The sequence below is a fragment of the Epinephelus lanceolatus genome, chromosome 2 (genome assembly GCF_041903045.1).
Source record: "Epinephelus lanceolatus isolate andai-2023 chromosome 2, ASM4190304v1, whole genome shotgun sequence".
In the NCBI taxonomy this organism is placed as follows: domain Eukaryota; kingdom Metazoa; phylum Chordata; class Actinopteri; order Perciformes; family Serranidae; genus Epinephelus; species Epinephelus lanceolatus.
The window spans coordinates 23911372-23933638 of NC_135735.1; the positions used below are offsets into that span (position 1 = coordinate 23911372).

At 40.3% G+C, this 22267-nt stretch overlaps 1 protein-coding gene across 4 annotated transcripts in view; it reads right to left on the reverse strand.

Moving 5' to 3' along the window:
* The window catches only part of dennd5a (DENN/MADD domain containing 5A), a 44127-nt gene that overhangs the window by 18693 nt on the left and 3167 nt on the right, over nucleotides 1-22267 (reverse strand). For 2 of the 4 annotated variants that reach the window (XM_078175510.1, XM_078175505.1), the window contains exons 2-6: nucleotides 11311-11382; nucleotides 10403-10512; nucleotides 8457-9141; nucleotides 2102-2289; nucleotides 694-1005 (exon numbers count right to left, since the gene is read on the reverse strand). In XM_078175510.1, the coding sequence (XP_078031636.1) occupies nucleotides 694-1005; nucleotides 2102-2289; nucleotides 8457-9141; nucleotides 10403-10512; nucleotides 11311-11382 (1367 nt within the window). The remainder of the gene's footprint in view (nucleotides 1-693; nucleotides 1006-2101; nucleotides 2290-8456; nucleotides 9142-10402; nucleotides 10513-11310; nucleotides 11383-22267) is intronic. The other 2 variants (XM_078175511.1, XM_078175508.1) reach the window with 1 other exon arrangement.

Below are 22267 nucleotides of genomic sequence, written 5' to 3' on the forward strand. Positions count from 1 at the left end.
CATTTATAAGCTGGCAAAATGAAGTTGCACATTAATGAGAAGATCCAGCTGAAAACGTATTTGCATTGCAATGGAGCTGCTGAAAGTAAGGATTTAAAAAATATATGTGCAGAGCTGATTTTACACTGAATGCATTAATTATTGAAACTGATTATTCTTCAATTAAATTTCAAAATTTGCTTTTAAGATTTCCCAGCATAAACAGATGTAACTATATATTTGTGCAGCCCATTTTTAATTCATGAGATGACATCATTTCCAGGGTTCCTACAGCTTAAGGCAAGTTTGACTGAAGACTTTTGAAGACTGTTTAAATGTCACTTGAAATGAAACCTTTCCAAAACTGAAGAAAAAAACACAGACTGACATCATCCTCGGGGTTAGGGACAGTTTTGTCCAGATGTTAATTTTAACATAAAACATGACTTTCTTTGGAAAATATATTCCTCCAAGTTTGAACAACTTTTTGCATTAAATGCACACAGCCCCGCATGCACTGCCTTGTACTGGTTTCTGTAAAGCCACAAACTCTCGCTGAATTTGCACTTTGCTGTCATCCAGACACAGTGACAGATTGCTAGTAGACAGTGGATCTTCTGTTTTTTTAGTCCAAATGAAGGCTTTATTTTTAGATTAATGGATTCAGTGCCTTTTAGGACTTTTTAAGGATCCATAGGAACCCTGATCTCTCACCTTCTCCAGGCTGACACCCGTCCTCTTGACCAGCGCCTGCAGTCTGGCGATAGTTTCATTCTCCCTCAGCAGGTAGGAGTTGAGGGGCGAGGCCAGGTTGCCGTTGCGCTTGTCAGAGACCATGTCAACAGATCGGAAGCCCCTGTACTTGGCCTGGCTGTCACTGGAGTGAATATTTCCCTCTGGGGACACGCCGAAGGACATGAGCACCTCTGAGATCTCCTGAATGAACTCGAGTTTGTTGGGGAACTGGGGCAGATCCTCTGGCAGTTCGATGAAGTGGTTGTCGATGTCCACAAAACACAAGTTAGCCTGGAAGAAGACAAGGAACGAGATAATTGATCATGAAAAACATTTTTTAAAAAAACAAATATATCGAGCCTAATACACGAAAAAAATGTTATACTACTCTTATCTATCTATCAAGTCTACAAGTCCTAATAACATTACAGTTCAACCTCCACATTTACTTGACACGTCTAAAAGCACATTACACTTTCTACACACACCTGTCTTTGTATAAAATGGGAAGCAAAGAGGACCGGCTCCTAATGAGCTAACTGATGACTGAAAAATCAAACTGACCTTGAAATACCCCTGTTTACTGAGGGCACTGTGTAGGTTAAATATAGAAAGTCCAACACATCTGGAGTAACCAGATACTCCAAAGAAGCTTATAAAGCAGCCACAAGAGGAAAGAGATGGAAAAACTGTCCACCACGTCTTCTGTCAGCAGTTCAACAAATGCCTTACCTATGCAGAACGACAATAATAAAGCTGCTTGTTCTGACTGTAAATGAAAACACTGATGAAATACAGCGAGCATGTTTGGGTGCCCAAAGAAATATAAAGACAAGGAAGGATTTATTCACTTAAGTCCAGATCTTGTCACATAGTTTTGCAGCATCAGAGATGACCCAGTAACGGTCGAAAGAAAGCACATGTGCACAGAGGCAAAGGTTGATTTGCAGTCTGTTTTAGCAGTGGGACAAATAGATGTGGGAGGATCCACAGTGCTGTTCACACTCCTCAGTACAGTATAGACTAATATGAAAATCCTACAACAGTGAATTCAGCAGCAATTTGCTACCATTTTAAAGGCAACTTTGCAAATAAACCAAATGAAGATCGCAAACACCATTAACTGCTCTATTATAAACATTTTCATTTCTCTCATGAGCACACTTAAGCTCTCCAAAAATGTATTTAAATTTCTCCTTTCATTGTCTTTAAAATTCTTAAATTTTGGGGAAAAAAAATCTGAACAGGAGGAGAAATTAAACTCTATCTGTCCTGATGTATGTTTTGTCATAGAAACTGCTACCTAAAAAAATATAAAGAATTTCAAAATAAACCAAAAGAAGAGAGTTTTGACTCAGTATGTTAAGACGCTGAGGTGTGTTTGTACCTCCTGTGGTAGCTCTAGCTTGGTGCGGTCGTCTTGTCCGTTGGAGTGGAGGCCCATGAGATACGGCACAGGAGCATCCAGGAAGTGGAGGAGGGAGGCGGGCAAAATGGGAACGTACACATGCTGCCACTGGAAGGGGAACATTAAGGCTGTGATGCTCTCTGCCACTGTCATCAGCCTCTGGTAATCTGTTTCACACACATAAAGAAGAGAACTGTGGTGAGGGACAGACTGTAACAATGTTTAAGATGTGCCAGGAGAATGTACAGCACAACATTGTCACCTGATTGGTGGTTTCAACAGCACAACCATCACAATCACCACATGCAAATGCCCATTTAAAGACATGGTAAGTGATAAATTTAAAATTAACTAGACAAGACTAGAGGACTGAAACCCATAGAGCAGAAACATGCTGCTTTACCGTTCATAATGTTCATTATTCTACACTATTAAAGTGCATTTTTGAGACAAATTCCTGACATCAATACAAAGGCAAAAGCACTCTTTGCCATATTTTATTTCAGTAAAAGTTCTGGACAACACTGCCTTTGTCTGATAAATGTTTATTCCTTCACTTCGGCCATTAAACATCATATGACAGAAGAGTTGTGCAACATGACGGTCTGTTGTTTCTGTGGGTTCACACTGTTTATGCCTCAGCTATTCTGTTGATAGAAATCACCTGCCTCAGTTTCATTGATCAGCTGATGCTAAAACTACAGTGTGACTACAGCTGGGTTCATTTCCAGTTTTGCCGGTCCAGTCCGGTGTACGAGCTTAAACCAGTTTGGTTTAATGCAAACCAGTTGAACTGGCATTTGTCATTATGACACATTCTGACAAATTAAAAAGTTGCCTACATCAGCAACCTCTGACAGTGTCACAGCATTAAAGCCAACTTATATTGAATTAGTAATAAGCCTCATGACAATGCGATTAACAAAGCCACTCGTGTCTGACAGGCTGTGGCTCAAGGGTAGAGCGGGTCATCCACCAATTCAATCCCCGGCTCCTTCAGTCTGCGTGTCAAAGCATCCTTGAGCCTTGAGCAAGATACTGAACCCCAAATTGCTCGCAATGGCTGTTGCATCGGTGTGTGACTGTGTTAAAAACTGAGTAGCAGGTGGCACCTTGTATGAACGTGTGTGTGAATGGGTGAATGTGACTCGTTGTATAAAAGGCGCTTTGAGTGGTCGGATGACTACAAAGGCGCTATACAAGTGCAGGTCCATTACCATGAGCAATTTACTACAGAGTGGAGGCCAGTGTTGGCAACATGAAGGAGATCAAATTTCAGTACTTGAAAGCTTGTATTTTTGGGGGTGACTAGAGAAGATATGACAGAGCCAGTCTCTCTGGAAAACTAAAACTGTGCCAATATGAAAACATTTTGGATTTGAAGCTGACAAAAGTGATGTCTTAACTGGCTCCAAGTGCTGTTTTGAGCTCAACTTTCATCGAAGGCCGTGTTGCTATTTATACCTGTCACTCGCTTTGAAGGCGCTGCAATGGACGAAAAACAGCTGATTATTAAGATTTAAATCACTACAAAACCAAGATAAGGTGGCAGCTGGAGGGTTCGCTCAAGATCTGAAAGTTTCTAGTAAATGGCCACACTAAAAACAAGCTAGGCTACTTGCTGTTGGCTATACCATTTGTCATTTTCAGTAAATATCACAATATAAAACTGAGTTTTCTATTTTAGAAATTAAACATAAGACGGAGGAAGATAGCAAGTAGGCTAGTCACCCATCTTTTAAGTGGTTAGACGTCTCTAATCTGATCTTGAGGGCACAGCTGAGAGCTACGTGCTTTGTTCACATGATGTCACAGAAGTGCATATAAGACAGATCAATGTGGACAGAGAGCGCTGATGCTACTTAATGCTACGTGATAGATGCTAGTTTTCTGTTGGAACATGGTGTCATTATGTTTCACTCAGGAGCAGCTGCTGAGTTAAGTGGGATACCTGGTAAAATTTGGTAAACCAGCCTGGTCCGATGTTTGGCTTAATATCAAACTGGTTTGAACATTTTTAAACTGGCCCAACCCTAAACATGACTGGAAGTCTGAAGCCACAGAAGCAGTGCAGCAGCTGTTTTCTGCAGGATTCAGTAGTGAGAGCACAGTGTACAGACAAAGTAGACAAACATGACATGACAAAGGAAAAACCCAACCCTACTACAGTGTTAAGTCTTCGTCTGGTTGTCTCTGTTATTCTCCACTCTGTGAATATGGGAGTGGAGTGGAGATCAATGACTAACCTTAAAGGAATTGGCCGTAATGAGTCTCAAGCTGTGTCCAAATTTAGGAAGGGGATCTTCTGATAAAGACTCAAATGTGTCAGGACAGTTTTAAATTATTTACAGCCTTTGGTGTCTCTGAGGCTAGATTTCCTTCTCAAATGAGACGATATCTGAGGAAGAAGTCCTATGAAGGACCTCTGTGGCCTGCATCCTTTGGAGGATTCAGACTCTGAGCAGTGACACAGCCACAGTCAGCTGACCCTCTGGCTGATGTTAAATTCCTTTGTCATGACACACTGCAACACTCCTTCATGCTCAGGGTTGGTATACACGCTGCAAATATGTGTCCAGTCCTCCTCATCTGCATTCCTGCTCTATGCTGTTGACACCTACTGTACATTCAGCAGCAGCTCTGCCTCTCCTCTTATGGTGCCAAAACAAATGCCATTCCTTCATTTGGTCATGTGCTGGTCCATGAGAAGAGACTCTCATCCCCAGTCTGGGCCTCCTCCTCAGCCCCCCCTCCTTCTCAGCAGGCCTGCTTCTCCCAGGATGGGGACAAGAATACTAACACCACCCGTCTGCTCGGAAACTAGGCCACCATAACAAGACTAACAAGAAGCCACTTTAACTCAGGTCATAAAGGGTCAAGTGCCGTTGCGTATATGCACAGATGCATGCTAAGAACATTTTATAAATGTCGACACTGAGAACTGGTAGCAGATTGGACTTGAAGTGATGCTTAAACTGTTCAGTTTACATACAGAGTGCAAAACGATGCAGCACAGCAGGCTAAAAATACACTGAAGAAGTGAAACTGCTGCAGTTTTCGTTCTGTTCCTCTAATGAAACAACTTGCTTGGCAACTGTATTCTGTGTTTTCTTATTAGCCTCAGTTTGTACTATGGCAATAACCAAGGTTACCTCCTGATTTTGATCAATTCATTTTTTAATTTGGTCAGAAGTTAATGGAAAGCAAACCATTGACGTATTCTGTGGTCACTGCAGAGACTTAGTCGTAACAACTCTGACTAGTCCTGCTGTTTGTTCATTTCATACATTAGGAGTCTGAGCCAGGGATGCAAATAATGGTTCATGTTTTGATATAGATTAATCATTTGAGTAATTTTTTGAGGAAAAAAAAAGTCAAATTCTCTGATTCTAGCTTCTTAAATGTGAACATTTTCTGGTTTCTTTACTCCTCTATGTCAGGAGACTGAACATCTTTGAGTTGATGACATAACCTAATCCTGGCCTTTGGAAAACATTGATCAGCCTTTTTATCCCACCATTTTCATTTCATGCGCTAAACAACTAATGGCGAAATCGAGAACATTATCGTTAGATCAACTGACAATGAAAAAGTCATTAGTTGCAGCCCGAATGAATAGTTAGATTTTGAAAACGTCAGAAATTTTTTTTTTTTTTTAACCTTTATTTAGCCAGGTTAGTCCCGTTGAGATTAAGAATCTCTTTTTCAAGGGAGACCTGGCCAAGACGGTCAGCAGCAAAAACACAAAGTTGCAGACAGAGACATACAGGGAGAACAAGTACAATTCACAAGCACTAAAATTTGCATAAAGAAAAACTACCAATAAATCAAAACGAGTGTTTCTGGGAGTAATTTGAACAAACAGTCACTAAAATATCCTAGAGCCCAAGATGTCTTCACATTTCTTCTTTTCTCTGATTAACAGTCGAAAATAACTATAAAGATCAAATCCTTATAAAATGTTCAGCATTATTCCTTGATATATGATTTAACAACTTATATATTATCAAAATATTTCATTTCCTGCCAATCATCCTGTGTGATTAACCAACTAAGTATTTCACCTCTAGCAAAAACTACATAATTTAGTTAACTGATATTGCAGCCTAAAGAAACAAAACAAACACGTTCTCAGACTAAAATGGAAATTGATAATATGTGAATGACAAGCTGTGAAAAAGGGTTTTGAATTCACAAAAGTATGTCTTGTCTATTGGCGTAATATGGTAATGTGAGTCCCTAACATGCAAAAAGGTTATACAAAAAGAGTGAGTAATGTCCTGAGCTAAAAAGGTACAGTGTGATCATCTGTGCATGGCTGAAAGATTGATTGAGCTTGATTCTGTATCTCAAAGCCAAGGCCGAACACACTGTGCTGACAGACGTCCAGCTTCAAATTTATGCTTTTAAACTTTAAGCTTTAAATTTCAGGTGCAGCATCTCCGTGGCTCAAATGCGCGTTGTGTAACTGCAACGTCCTCCCTCTCCTCTCATCCATCCTGTCATTCTTGACTGCGTAAATCACATAAAGAAAGACTCAAATAATTACAGCAAATAATGGCTTAATTGTAGCATGTCACAAATGATTGACACATGATGGGCTTCCTGTTCAATAAGGATGGGAGAAGCAGCAGACAGTCTTTGAAGATCTTTTCTTTTATGGCTTCACGGAAGAAACGCTGGCCTTTTCTTTATTTATTTTAAAGCAGACTTATGAATTCCGGTGCTATTTATAGCACATAACACACACAGTTGTCTCCTTATTTGCAGAGCATCCCTCTCCTCCTCCGTGTGTGTGTGTGTGTGTGTGTGTGTGTGTGTGTGTTGAAGTGGGGAGTCTTTTCCCAACAACCACTCATTTCTTCTCAGTGGAAGATTGCCAGGGCTTAACTCTACACAACACCCTTCACACGTTCTGCAGTGATGAGCCTCATGGGGGGGTGGAAAAAAAGAGGCATGATGTCACTTCCAACCAATAATAATCACCCTGCATCACTGCCATCCTCCCTGTCTCCAGGTTGCCTAGCAACACCACAGCTTTCCCCCCTTAAGAGCCCCCCCCCCCCCCCCCCCCCCCGGCCCCTGGCGTTTTGTAAACCATTTGCCTTCTCTTGCCATTGTAATGGATCCAATCACCACACCAGACCAAGCACTCTTAAATGATTTCCTTGTTTCTCCTCACACACACACACACACACACACACACACACACACACAGTCTCTGAAACAGCGAGCAATGACATGAATGCCACCTTTGCTAAAATTCTATTCTACTAGCAAATTATAGCTGGGATAACTGAATCTTTACTGAGCAGTTACCACTGATAAACACATAAATGCAAACAGATATCAAGCCGTCTGGATTTCGGGACTCCCAAAGGGTTCCTCTTTAAATCAAGCTCCCATAAAATTAAGTAGCTGATTGTCAGACTCTTGCTGTGTGTTTTGTGTAAAGGATGAATCACAAAGGACAGCCAAAAAAGGCCTACATAGCCCAGCAACTCAAATGTACACACAAGACGAACCTCACACACAAACACACACATTTACATGTGCGTCTTGGGAGCAGAAGCTTCCTGTGATGGGTGAGGGGGTCCAACATTTACACAAGCTGGTACTCACACTGCATCACTTTAATGGAAACACTCAACAGGTTATGTAAGCTCTTGGATAATACTTCCACCATGCATATCAAACATGTCTTGTAGTCTTGTAGCCAAGTGGAACTGACACTGTGGGAAAGTTGGTCCGGACGTGTGTGTGTGTGTGTGTGTGTGTGTGTATATATATATATATATATATATATATATATATATATATAAATATAAATATAAATAGGCCACTTAAGGCTACACTGAGTTATGGTGTTTATTTTGAGCCGTGGTGAATTACTGAATTACATAATGAACTCAAAGAATTAAAGTAACCAGGAAATTTAAAGAAAAATGTTCAGCAAGGATCAACAAGGTCATCCCTCTTTCAGACCATCTGAGGTTTTCTAGTCTCGTGTCATGACACTGATATGTCTCTAAGCTGCAGACCCATCTCTTGAGATTGCCTTAACCAGAATCACGACCTCATAATGTCAAAGCACAGCTGTTACATATAATGCATGAATTTCCTGTGCTTCGTAAAACGTATACAGTGGTCATGAAGTACGTCCATAGTACTATACAGAATTTAAATGTAAGCCTGATATCTTGTCTATTTGTTTTAAAAAACATGTAATGTGAACAAGATGCAGAGGTACTTGAAATCAATGCACCCTAATGGGACAGGATGCTAAGGGTCACATGAAAACACTGAGTGTAACATTAGCAGGATGGCTACTTACGCTGTGAGTAGAGCAGTATCTGCATCTCGAGGAGGGCACAGGTGAACAGCTGAAGAACGTTCTCCATCCCCAGCAGATTAATCATTTCACCGATGGAAAAGTCAAAAAGAGGCAGCTCACATGTGCTCGGCCTCTGGCACACCACAGGCCCGTACACGCCTGAGAACTTGAGGGAACGCCCGGCAGGTGGCAGGGGCACCTCATAGAGGATGTTGTAGATGAAGCTCTCGAGTGGGAGGGGCGGGGGCTGGGGGGACGAGACAGCCTGGTGAAGCTGCTGCAGCACCTTCCTGCAGGCCTGAGGGAAGGCCATGGGCGTTATCAGGCAGATGCACTTTGACACGTACAGCGTGTCGCGACTGATGTCGTATGAGTTAAAGCGCTGCAGGCGGGAGATGGCGGGCGCAGCGTGGAGCATGGGACGAGGCTGGGAGTTTTGGTGCCGCTGGTCCTCAGGTCCCGGTGGCGAGGTGGGAGTGTGCAAGATGTCGTACTGCTCTGCATTGTGCATGTGGTAAAGAGTCTGCATGGCACTGCAGATCTGCTTACTGGTCACTTCCTCGAAGAAGGTGAGGGCAAAGCCATAGGTCCGAGAGCCATCCTCTCTGGTGATGATAAACGAGTGGAACTGAGGCTCTCGGGAATCGACCTGCGTCCTGAATGACAGACCCTTCGGCATACAGAGCTGTAAAAGGACAGTCAGAGGAGGCATCAGAGGGTTGAAGAAAAGGAAATATGAGGGAACATCAGACTTAATCAAAACCTAATAGCCAGGGCTATTTTACACGATTTTCTGTCTAAATTAAAGGCACGGCTGCACAATGGAGCAATCTGTTAAATTGCTGTCTTTCTGAGAGTTAGATGAAACTCTTGTGTCTGTGCACAAAGTACAGAGCTGGAGTTCAAAACACGATTAAACTAGCTTACCATGAGGACTGAAGCTGGCCTTGCTCAGTTTGACGTTCAAAATTACACCTACCAGCACCTCTACAACTCACTGACATTATTTATCTTGTTTAACAACAATACCTTACACAAACCGTATTTAAAAATGACAGTGTGAGGTTTTAGAGGGAGTTATGTCATGTAGCTCCAACATGAATAGGCTGTCTCTCTACAGAGTTTAAAATGTAATTACACCACAGCCACGCAACTCCCTCTGAAATCACCACATTGTTTTAAAATAAGGCCCCTTTTCCACTGAACAAAGAAAACCACTAACACCCACAAACATCTGGCTTTTGTGTTTAATTGAAAACAAAACATCAAACAATCCGTCTCTGTCCAAGCAGCACTTGAACAAACTTCCAAATTAGTCTGCACCAGGTTTGAGAGAGGGACTTAAAAAGTAAGGGATATAAAAAAGACGTAACCAATGTAACATTATTGCTGGTCTCCATGCTGCTTTCTACTGTTTACTAACCTGGTCTACTGACAATGGGAAAGTAGTTGGGTTTTCCCACATTTAAAAAACGTGCTAATTCTGGTGGAAATGGGGTACTACTGTCCTACTAAAGTGAGCTTGAGATGTGCTGGTAAGTATAATTTTTTACCTTTGGACAAGACTGTTTACAGTCTTGATGCTGAGCTAACTGCCCCCAAACTATAGCTCCATAATCCGACATGAGAGTGGTATCAACCCTCTCGTCTAACTCATGGGGAAAAAAAGCAGAATTCAAAATGATATAGTATTCCTTTAATGATTCTACGCGGACTAACAAAATCAGTTCCTAATATTTTTCTTGTACACGTTAGTATTGGATAACAGTCAAACACACTTCAGTGCATCAAACATTAACTTTATGTGGTTTGCATGCATTTGCTGTATCACAAACCAAAGGAAAAATATTCATATTCATTCATTCATGATTTCAACCCTATCTCCCAGCCATCCTACTATTCTTAAAGGATATGTTAAGGAAATGTTACAATTGTATTGATCATACCATGCCCACTGCATCCTGGTCAAATGGATTCCACTCGACATTGTCTGGATAATGTGCAAGGACTTTGGATTTAAAGGTTCTCCGCAATGGACTCTGCTCAAAATTCTCACCTGAAAGTGAAACAAAACAAAGAGAGAGCGACAAAACAAAAAGGAGACAAACAATTAGCACATGTTCCCAGATGTGCATGAAAGTGCAGAAGAACAATTTGATCAGAAGCAGGTTTAAAGTGCCAGGCGCAACTCCGGTGGAAAGAGCAAGTCAGCATATTTGTCTTGAGGAGGATTGTATTGCATCATATAAAGCTGTCATCCGCATCCTGCTCTGGACAGCAAACTAAATGAAATATTCAAACAGGAAGCATGTAACACTCCAAAATATGTAATTTGTTTTGTGGATTGTAATGCTTCCTGACAGCTTTAATGGCAATACAAAGAAACACACAAAATAATCAATCATAGAAAGCACAAATTGAGTTGATTTGAACCCAGAGTGAAGCAGAAGTGATGCACACACCAAGGCAGCACTGAAAAGTCATTCAGAGTGTGGGGGGAGAGTAAACATTGACCAAGCAATGCCAGCGCAGGCAGCACTGGGTTTGTGTGTGTGTGAGAGAAACAGAGGCGGTGATTGTCAAACATCAGCTCATTGTTCAGCTGCTGCTGAAGGATGTGAGGGAGGAGGGAGGAGGGCAGAAGATAAACCAGGAGGAGAAATCAGGGTGCGCAAAACAGAAAGTCCCCACACCTGTGCAGAAAATAACTGAGAAAACTCAGAATTTGAAATAATAAAAAGAGGGCTGCTGAGTAAAAAAAAAAAAAAAAAAAAGATGTGGTAGGTTAAAGGTTGAAGGGTTAAAGCTGAGCTCAGGTTAAGAGGGGGAGGAGTGTGTGTGGTGGGAGGGTTACCTTCATTTGCCCCCGCCAAATTTCCTCTGGCCCCATCTCTGAATTTAGTAGCCTCTATATACTGGCATAAAGCTACACAACAAATAAAACAAAAATATAATTAAAAGCCTGGTTCTGGACGGGTAGCGCATCACTACTCAGTTTGTGCAAACACATCCTGACAGCTGTGCTCTCAAAGCTCCGCTCTGAGAACAAGCTGCACACAGGCACAGGACATTATCGTGTCTCTGTCAGGTGGGTATGCTAATGCAAGCCAGCTGGTTGGGTTATGATACAAGGATACAGTGTTTCTGTGTGTTGTAGTTTCCTCTTCTTCCAGAGATCATGCAAATCCATACTGCTCTACTATGGATTATATTCTCAGCACAGAGAGTCTACAGCCATGCTGGCAGCTCTGTGAGGCTCGACTTAGGCTCAGTGGTGCTTGGAGCTAAATGCTAATGTAAGCGTGCTAACATGCTCACAGTGACAATGCTAACATGCTATAATGTTCGCAGTTCCCACACATTTTTTGGACACAATTTCAAAACTTTTCCATTACTTTTTCAAGGACCCATAACAAAATTTAATGACAATTCCCAATGTATAACACGAACATTGCTCCTTACAAAAATAAATAAGTACATTTTAGAAGTAGTAGTAAGGCAACTTTGGGATTGATAATCTGACATTTTAATCAAACTGTCACAGCATTATTTTTCTCTTATTCAAACATATCAGATTCAAACTCTATTCAAACTTAATTTCAGTTGGTGGCATCCATGTAGGGAGAGACAGAACATTGGGATAAAGCAAAGAAACACCTTTGATAGTAAACAAATGACACATCGACACATTTTAGAGCTATCTTAGGTCACCAGCTACAAATAAAATGATTTGCTGTTATGTTACATTATGTGGAGGATTCTCCAGAGAAGATTACTGTAACAACTAACTTCATTACACCCAACAGAATTCCATGATTTTTTTAAAAAAAACTTTCAAGGATTTTAGTACTGCCTTGCCCTTTCCAGGCCTGGAATACTAGATTGTGAAATTTCATGACTTTCCCTAACCATGGGAACCCTGAATGTTTAGCATGATCACCATCTTAGTTAAGCCTTAGCATGCCAACATTTGCTTACTAGCACTAAATTCGTCATTCGTTTCAAGCCCTAACACACCAAGCCGATTGTTGGTCATCAGTCAATTAGTATGTTTACATGCACAGTTAAGTCAAGCTACAGTTATACCTAGACTAGGCCATTTATTGGACTGTCCTTGTCTCAGTATACAAGCCCTGGAAAGAAACAATTTCTAGACCAAAGTATGTTCGACTCCACTACAATAGGTGGCGACATGCCCCCTTTCAGTTTGTTGGTTTTCCAGTTTTCCGGTTGACCAATTAAGTGACAGTCCAAACAATCAACACAAGTTAGCTACAGTTAGCTAGCGGCAAACTGGTACCATGGTGGACAACTTTACAGCTATGTACATTCCATCTGTCCAAAAATGCACAGCTCTGGTTGTAGATTCCGCCATGTTGTTCTTCTTCTGTTACAAATTTAATGCTATTCGACTTCCTGGTCAAAGCCCAAGGCGGAAACTGTGGAGCATGCGCCAAGCGCCTGAGCCAGTTTGGGTCCAATTGACTGTATACATGCAGGAGTAATTCGACTTCCGGTCGCATTATCTGGGTTTAGTACGATTTCAGTCAGACTAGCATGTTTACATGTATTTTAAAAGTCCGATTTAAGTAGGACAGACACAATAAACTGATCTTCTCTAATGTCATGTAAACCTACTGAATGTTGGGCCGTCAGTGAGCATCTGTCACCCTAGTCGCTGCAGAGTGTCCCACACCGTTGTCCCTTGTTGGCCCCACAAGAAGACACACGGTAAGTTAATAAACACCTAAAGTCAAGAGGGAGTGAGACTAAAGCAAACTTGTTACATAAGATAAGATTTTTTTAAGTCATTGAGCTAAAGTAAATCTGCTCTGTTCTTTTAAGATTAGACTGTGTTGTTCATGTGCCAACAGGCTAACTAGCGTCAAAATGGTCTTCCCATTTTGAATGATGAATACAGACTAACACCGTCTGCTGGTACGGAGAGTTATTTCCTCTCACGCAGGTGCAAAACGTGTGTGCTGGTTGGACGTCGGCTATAGTCTTTGCAGTGTGTTCATGTGCAACTTTTTAGCTGAGACACATACCAGGTACGGCGATGAAACAGATGGCCTTTGTTGCCGCAAGTTCTCTGACATCGGTTTGGTGTGTCTGGGACATTACTGGTATTTAGTTGTAACCAGTGTGTTTGACAGGGTAAGGAAGTTGGAAATGAATGACAAACCAACCAGGCTTTGGTCTTTTTATGGGATTTGGTGACCATAAAGAAAAATGTAGAGTCATGTTAGCCTCATCCTTCATGATTTAGCAGAGGGTATATAAAGCACAAATATTTTATGGAGACATTATGTGACCGTTTAATACATTTCTAACATTTTGTCCCTGTAATCTGATTTTGACACTGTGGCAGATCTAACATGTGTATCCTATCAGAGTCATGAGGTTTACTGTGTGAATGTCTGCGCTTGTGTTGCAGACTGACTCGCCCTGGAGCTGAGTTGGATTATCTAACATTTGAAATGAAAAACATCCTTTATGCAACCAGGCAATGCTTTTTGCTGTCTCCTCTTCATGCATGACATTTGCCAAGCACAAATGAAAAAAAAGTCCTGCCGGCAGAAACACACATTCATGCAGCATGTCAAAGCCAAATGTGAGCTGTATGACACACGCCGTCGTCTCTTCTCTAGTTTCAAAGTGAAGGTGCTCTCGGGTTGATGTGGCCTATGTAGTCAGGGGTGAGGAAAATCCATTTTCATTGCACTTATGATAAGACTTAATGATGACACAGAGAGAGAGAGAGAGAGACAAGAAATGATGACTCTCTTAACTCTCTTCCCTAATGATTACATTAATTCAGTTCGTGGCAGGTGTTTGAACAAGACGCTTCAGTTTAATCTTGGAAAGCATTTACTGAGAATCCTAGTTAAAGCTTAAAGAATTAAGTAGTTTAATCTGCTGGTTACTTTCATATTCAAACTGCCTGCGGGGAAGAAACTACGCAAGGAATGTAAACTTTGACTCCAGCAACCAAAGATAAGTCAGACTGGGAGATTACTAAAATTAGTAGGGATGGGAAAAAGATTATCCAGTTACTTACTATTTCTTTGACACTGTTACTCCACAATGATGGCACCAGAATTAATGTTTAATCACCATATTCAAGGGATATAATTGTTTTATTATTTTCTTCGAGAGGATAAAAAAAATGCTTTAAGTGCACAGCTGAACTCCTGTTGTTCGAGAGCGAGAACATGTCAGCTCAAATCCCAAGACGTAAATGTACATCACCAGTAACTAACTAAACACAAGGGGGTTTGTTGATTGTGGAAATCATAATGTAATTATCCCTGTGCATGCTGGACGCTTTCAGGAAACACAGACAAAACATTCTTGTCTAACATGCAAAATAAGGACAGCATAACACAGTGTTAACATGGCCTACGTCGATATAAATTTACAAAATTATAAGAATAACTTGACAAAAGCCTTCCTTTGTGGTGTCGCTCAATGTGACAGGACTGTTGTCGTTGTCTCTCAGAGAACACAAAAGATAGTGACGCTAAGGTTTGTCGCCTTTTTTGAGAGGCAACAAACCTCATCATCTGGTACAAGGACAACAATAATGGGTTACTCACAGCGTTATGTGTGGTGTGTGTGGAATAATTTCACCTGGACTCAAAATACAAAATAAAAATAGCTTATGTCAAATAAATGATTATCATATGGTACTACTCAGAACATTTTGTTTTTGGGAGGCATTTTTATGCATTTGTTGGAGACTGTAGACAGGAAATGAAGGACAGAAATGCAACAAAGGTCCATGGCAGGAACCAGAGCAGTCCATAATTTAATGTTAAAAAGAGAAAGGAACTCAAACAGGAAATTGGATATTGAAATGATGAATGGATATTGTAAAACTGAAATTGAAACTCCAGAAATGGAAAATGTTGTAAATGCTAAAATCACATCAAAAGCCCAAAGAAGAACTGCACACTGTACAATTAGGGGAAAATGACTATTGGGAAATAATAGCTGAGATATTCCCCTTTTAATTTTAATTCTGGTAAAATGATCTTCAACTGAGGTGTTATACACCCTGACTTTTACAGCTTAGCACAATTCTCCAGGACAAATAAATTAAACATATACTTTAACATAGGAAGATAACCTGCCTATCCCTGCTCTCGTGCACAGCCAGCCTCAGGTTCAGTTGGCCAGACCATACAGGTGTTCCTTCTTTCAAGCGCCATCTTCATCTAGTAATTAATGCTAATTACAAGCTAACTGCTTCACCTGGGGAAGACACTCATCAGAATGAGCACCTACAGTGTAAACATTTTTTCCATTTATCATATTAGCTTCCCAAACAAATGGACTGTGATGCCATGAGAGTGTGGACCGGTAGCAGTGGGAGTAGAGCGTCACTGAGTTCTGGCTCCTCGCCGCTTCGCCTCATCCTGTAAGCCAAGGACCACCCACAGCTCTGCACCCCTCCTGTGCTCGCACACCCTCACACCTACTGTAGCGTGGCCCACTAGGCTCAGACATAAAGGGATGTACCTCTCTGACTAGAAAGCTATACTCAAGCACGACTCGACTTGACTGCCCACAGCAGAATTTGTCGAAGACGCCGCTAACATTCCAAAATAGCTCAGCAGCAAAAACATCAACACTTATTCACCCAGAGGACCCCGCGCTGACAGGACATGATAGCTCACTCACAGCTTAAACTCACAGCCTTCACAGCTTGTGCTCCCAACAGAGACAATACAGGGCTTTCATTTTTTTCAATAAAAGGATAAAATTTCACGAATAGTTTCTCAGATTTTTTTTCTTTTTACTTGTTACAGTGTGGGAAAGGTTTCTAAACTGGCACTTACAGAAGTTACAGAAGTTACAGAAAAGCAGCACACTAACACTGCTGCCTTTCCTCATTCAAATAAGTGGTTAACATCACTTACATGTGAGCAGAGTAGCTGCCAAAAATACCACCATCTAATTTATTGGGTCGCTTTAGGGCAATAATGTGGTTAAAGGTCAAGTATGTAGGATGTGGAGGCATCTATTGGCAGAAATGGTAATATAATAGTCATAACTATGTTTCCCTGAGTTTTTAATCACCTAAAAATATGAAGGTCCCCTCCCTGGTGCTCATCGTGTCATTTCTACACTAGCCCAAATTAGACAAACCACCACTGACTCTAGATAAGGCCATTTGCATCTACCACCATAGTTCCACTACACGCTTGACATGTGGGGGAAGTTTCAGTCTTACAACCTCACCGCAAGATGACACTTAATCCTACACACTGGTCTTCTTCATTAGCTGTCAAAGAAAATGTCAACGTGTCAAGGAATTCCTTTAATTCACTTAACATGTTGTAAACCCACATATTATAGCGTTAACCTAAAGTAAATGAACACCTGTACCAACTACTGTAATGGCAGTCTCTGTTCAGTGTGGTAAAATGTCCATTTTTAGCCTTAGTCTCTCAACATTTCTGAATTTAACACCAACACTATAAATATTTAACTGCTTATAAGTATAGTTTAGAATATTTTGACTTGTCAAACATGAAAAAACAGAGGTGTAACTAATAACAGATGGCACTGTTACATTTCAGTGTCCCAGGAAATCATGCGTATGCTTCAACAACTCCAAGGCAATGAAAACTGGCTCACTCAAATGTAATGCACTCATTATGGTATTAACTGCACCTGTGATTTCCCTACTTTGTCATGTCTACTGTGATGAAGCAAATGGAAAATACAAATACCAGCCAGATCAATATCTACATCAAACAGCTAACAGTGAGACATCTTCAACCCTTACACCGCTCTGATGTGACTTTACAGCCCGAAAATTCAGCTCACAAAACATCTGTTGGCAGCCACAGGATTGGACTGCAGAGAAACAGACAAGAATCTGCAGGTTTAACTACTCCGTCATAATGGGAAAGAATGTAAACTGTCACAAGGTCCCCATTCTGTGTCCACATTTCCCATTTTGAACTCTTGGTTGGGAATCCTTCGGTGTTCATTGTTCAGGAGGTTTTTACAGGAAGCTGAAGCACTTTCGCATTATAAATCTGTGCTTCTCCTAAGCTGTTCAGCTTGACACAGATGAGCTGCTGGCTCATCAGAGGTTTTTACCAGTCTAGGAGCTTATTTATCTGCAGAGGTCTCCTCCTCTCCAGAACAAACTGACCCAGTGATTTTAAACCGTTAAAAACACAGAATTAAGCTTCACATTAAAGAAATCAGTGACAGGCTGCTAACTATGGTGGTCAACGCAAAAACATGAGTGGCCATCTCTAAAGCCAGTGTTTGGTTAGTCCTTTCTGGGCTGCTGTAGAAACATTCAACATGGCGGACTCCTTGGAAGATGACCCACTCCCTATGTAGATATAAATGGCTCATTCTCAGGTAACGAAAACTCAACAATTCATACATTCAAGTGATTATACAACAAAGACATACATACTTTTTATGATATATTCCATTTCTGCCAATATATTCTCATAAATGCTTCAAACTGGACCTTTAATGATATTCTAAATGTTACTTAACATAGCAACGCTGGACTTTCCACAATGATGTGACAATTCTATAGGTTTATATTATGACCGCTACTTTTTAATTATTCCAACTTTGTTTCTAAGAACTAATGATTTGTCCATCATTTTGGCATAGCAAACAAGTCTAAACACTACAATACCCAGGAGTCTCAGACAACGTTGCCACTGAGAAGAAACAAGTCACCTAAAAACTAAAAGTAGAATGATTTAAGCTGCAGATTTTACTGTCAGTTTTCTCAGCACTTATATTTTCAGCTTCAATCAATGACATTCTGTCGCTATTTACAGCCTTAGTCTGTGCCACTATTTACTATGAGTTAATTTACGGTCAGCTTCTGAGTTTCTAGTAATTCTGCGCGTGAAGATCGAGACACACGCTGCACCCTAAAAGCCCTATGATATCTGCACTGAATCTTCAAAATATCCTTGATACATTTTCAAGTAGATTTTTTTAAAGACTGACAGGAGACCCTTTACAGGCCTATAAATAAATAACTGAGTGAAAATATGAAAGCCCACATTATGCATTTAAAACCAGCTTTCATGTCAAGCCATTCATGCTCATTTGTTTGCTGAGTAGGGCTGGGGGAAGAGAGGCTGCCTGGGAAATTCAAAAGGATATTTAGCATTTGAATAAGTAGAGCCTGTGTGCGAGTGTACTTATGTCCCTCAGCTGCCTGTGTTTCCAGTGTCGCCTGTGAGGCTGCAGGGTCATACATATGCTAATCAGGTCCTCCGTGTGCTGCCAAACGCTATGCTCAGAGAAAGTTTTGGTCGTTTCTTTGTGTTTCACTGTACATGAATCACGATTGCATCACAGTGAAAATGAGAAATATACTGAGGCTCTGTTACATCACTAGAGATAAAACTGCCAGAGAGGGTTTGATTTAGTTCATTTCATTCATGGCACCAAGTGTCAATCAACAGGTTTGTCAGCAAAGTTTGAGGCATTATTTTAATTAATTCAAAATGTTTAAAACATTAGCTCGTTAGCATGAACTCGTATAATTACTGAATACTGATCGGTCATCTGCTCAGTAATCACAATAACTGCTAAGTGAGTAAGGATCCTATGTGACCATTCTTGGTAGCTGTTGTTTATGATAAGGCCTCTTCATGATCTCATGACATTAGTTGTTTAATGATGCTCAAAACTGTCTTTCAGTTACAGCTGAAGGAAGCATTTGTTTAGAAATAAGTTATAACTTAGTACAATATTTACGATATGAAGAATTATTTTCATGATTGAAATTATGTTTTTTTTATAAAATAAATAAATAACATACTACTACTACTACTAATAATAATAACTAACATAATATAATAAATAATAAAATAAATGAATTGTTTTCACTATAAAATTACTGCCACAACACTGCCATGACTTCAAATGTCTTGTTTTGGATGACCAACAATCCAAAACCAAAATATTTTTTACTTTACTAGCATATATAATAAAGACAAGCAGCAAATCCTCAACTTCGAGTATCTAGAACCTGAGTGTTTCGCATTTTTGCTCGAGAAATTACTCAAATTACTGATTGCCAATTAATTTTCTGTCAACTGACTAATAATTCAACAGAATTTTTCAGTGCTAGTATTTAAGTATTTTTTTAAAAAAAAGGTTGAAAAAGCATCCACTCTTAGTGTTATCTTCAAATTCAGCACTTATATTGGTAACCTTTTACATGTTTACAGTTTTGTTTGCTGCAGTTTCCCAGCATTTGCATTTCCTACTAATTTACTCACACATGAAAGACATCTGAAACATCCCCCATTTACTGAACACACACAATATTTTGATGTCATTGTGAAAAAAAGGATTTGAACTTTCTTTAAAGACCAAAACCAAGATTAGAATCTCACACAATGAGACACTTTAATGTTTCAAGCAATGGGCCCAAATGAGTTGTTTTAAAATGCAAAACAACTTCTAAGCAAACCTATAGTAGACATTTAGCTGACATTATCACATGTAACCTGTAACAATGGAACTTCCTCACCATTTCCTCTCTTCAACTTAAACTGAAAGCCCATGAGGGCAAGCCCCTGAACTCCTTCTGCAGTAAACAGCAGCAAGATGCAGTAAGTAGAGCAGTGTCAGTGATGTTTGACCACAGAGCCCCAGTTTGCACTCCTGTGCAAGCATTCAACTGGTTAACTTCTTGTCTAGTAAGAGAGACCTCAAAAAACCCTGACAACACACACTCAATGGCAGATGACAAAAACAAAAAACATGTTTTTACAGCCATTTGAAAATTGGAAAGGTAATTTAAGGACATAATAATACAGCTACTGTAACCCAGATATTTTTAAAGGCGAGAGGGGAAGCCTATCAATGGGACATTAGCTACATAAAAATTTTAGAAAAAAAAGGTCTATATTTATTTGTCTTTACGCATTTCAAAAATACATGTGGTTTTCACACAGCTGACAATTTAATCAGCTGTCATATCAGATGACACAAAACAAGAAGTCACGTTCTTCATTTTGTTGCTACTTGAAAGCACCAAACCACATTTTGAAGAACAATAATCATACAACAGTGTTTTCTCTGACGCAAGGTTGACATACAGTGCCCTCCAAAAGTATTGGAACAGTGAGGCCAATTCCTTTATTTTTGTTGTAGACTGAAAATATTTGGGTTTGACATCAAAAGATGAATATGGGACAAGAGATCAACATTTCAGCTTTCATTTCCAGGTATTTACATCTGGATCTGATACACAACTTAGAAGATAGCACCTTTTGTTTGAACCCACCCATTTTTCATGAGAGCAAAAGTATTGGAACATGTGACTGACAGGTGTGTTTTGTTGCCCAGGTGTCTCCCAATTACATTGATTATTCAAACAATAAATAGCACTGAATGTCTGAGCTCAGTTTCAGATTGGGTACGATAGGTTTTGCCTGTGCAGACTGCATTTAGAGGTGGAACCAACATGAAAACCAGAGAGCTGTCTATGGATGAAGAAGAAGCAATTGTGAATCTGAGAGAAGATGGACAATCAATCAGAGCCATTGCACAAACATTGGCCATAGCCAGTACAACCATTTGGAATGTCCTGAAGAAGAAAGAAACCACTGGTGTACTAAGCAACAGACGTCGAACAGGTAGGCCAAGGAAAACATCAGCAGTTGATGACAGAAACATTGTGAGAGCTGTAAAGAAAGACCCTAAAACAACTGTTAGTGACATCAGCAACAACCTCCAGAGGGCAGGAGTGAAGGTATCACAATCTACTGATCGCAGAAGACTTCATGAACAAAAGTACAGAAGCTACACCAGAAGATGCAAACCACTCATTAGCAAGAAGAATAGGAAGGCCAGGCTGGAATTTGCCAAAAGGTGACAGAGATGAGCCTCAAAAATTCTGGGAAAAAGTATTATGGACTGATGAGACAAAGATTAACTTTTTCCAAAGTGATGGAAAGGCGAAAGTTTGGAGAAAGAAAGGATCTGCTCATGATCCCAAACATACAAGCTCATCTGTGAAACACGGTGGAGGGAATGTCATGGCTTGGGCTTGGCATGGCTTCTTCTGGGACGGGCTCTTTCATCTTCATTGATGATGTAACACATGATGGCAGCAGCAAAATGAACTCAGAAGTCTACAGAAACATTTTGTCTGCTAATTTAAAGAAAGATGCAACCAAACTGATTGGGAGATCCTTCATCATGCAGCAAGATAACGACCCAAAACACACTGCCAAAACAACAAAGGAGTTCATCAGGGGCAAGAAGTGGAAGGTTTTAGACTGGCCAAGTCAGTCTCCGGACTTAAACCCAATAGAGCATGCATTTTACCTGCTGAAGAGACTGAAGGGAGTTACCCCCCAAAACAAACAACAACTGAAAGAGACTGCGGTGAAAGCCTGGAAAAGCATCACAAAAGAAGAATGCAAAAGTTTGGTGTCAATGGGTCACAGGCTTGATGCAGTTATTGAAAGCAAAGGATTTGCAACTAAATATTAAGTCTCATTCACTTTAATCTATTTTAAGTTTATATGTTCCAATACTTTTGCTCACCTAAAAATTTTGTGTTCCATTACAAATAATGTTATCTTCTAAGTTGTGTATCAGATCCAGATGTAAATACCTGGAAATAAAAGCTGAAATGTTGATCTCTTGTCTCATATTCATCTTTTGATGTCAAACCCAAATGTTTTCAGTCTACAACAAAAGTAAACGAATTGGGCTCACTGTTCCAATACTTTTGGAGGGCACTGTATGTCTTCACTCTCTTTAATGTCTTCGAAAAGCCTTAG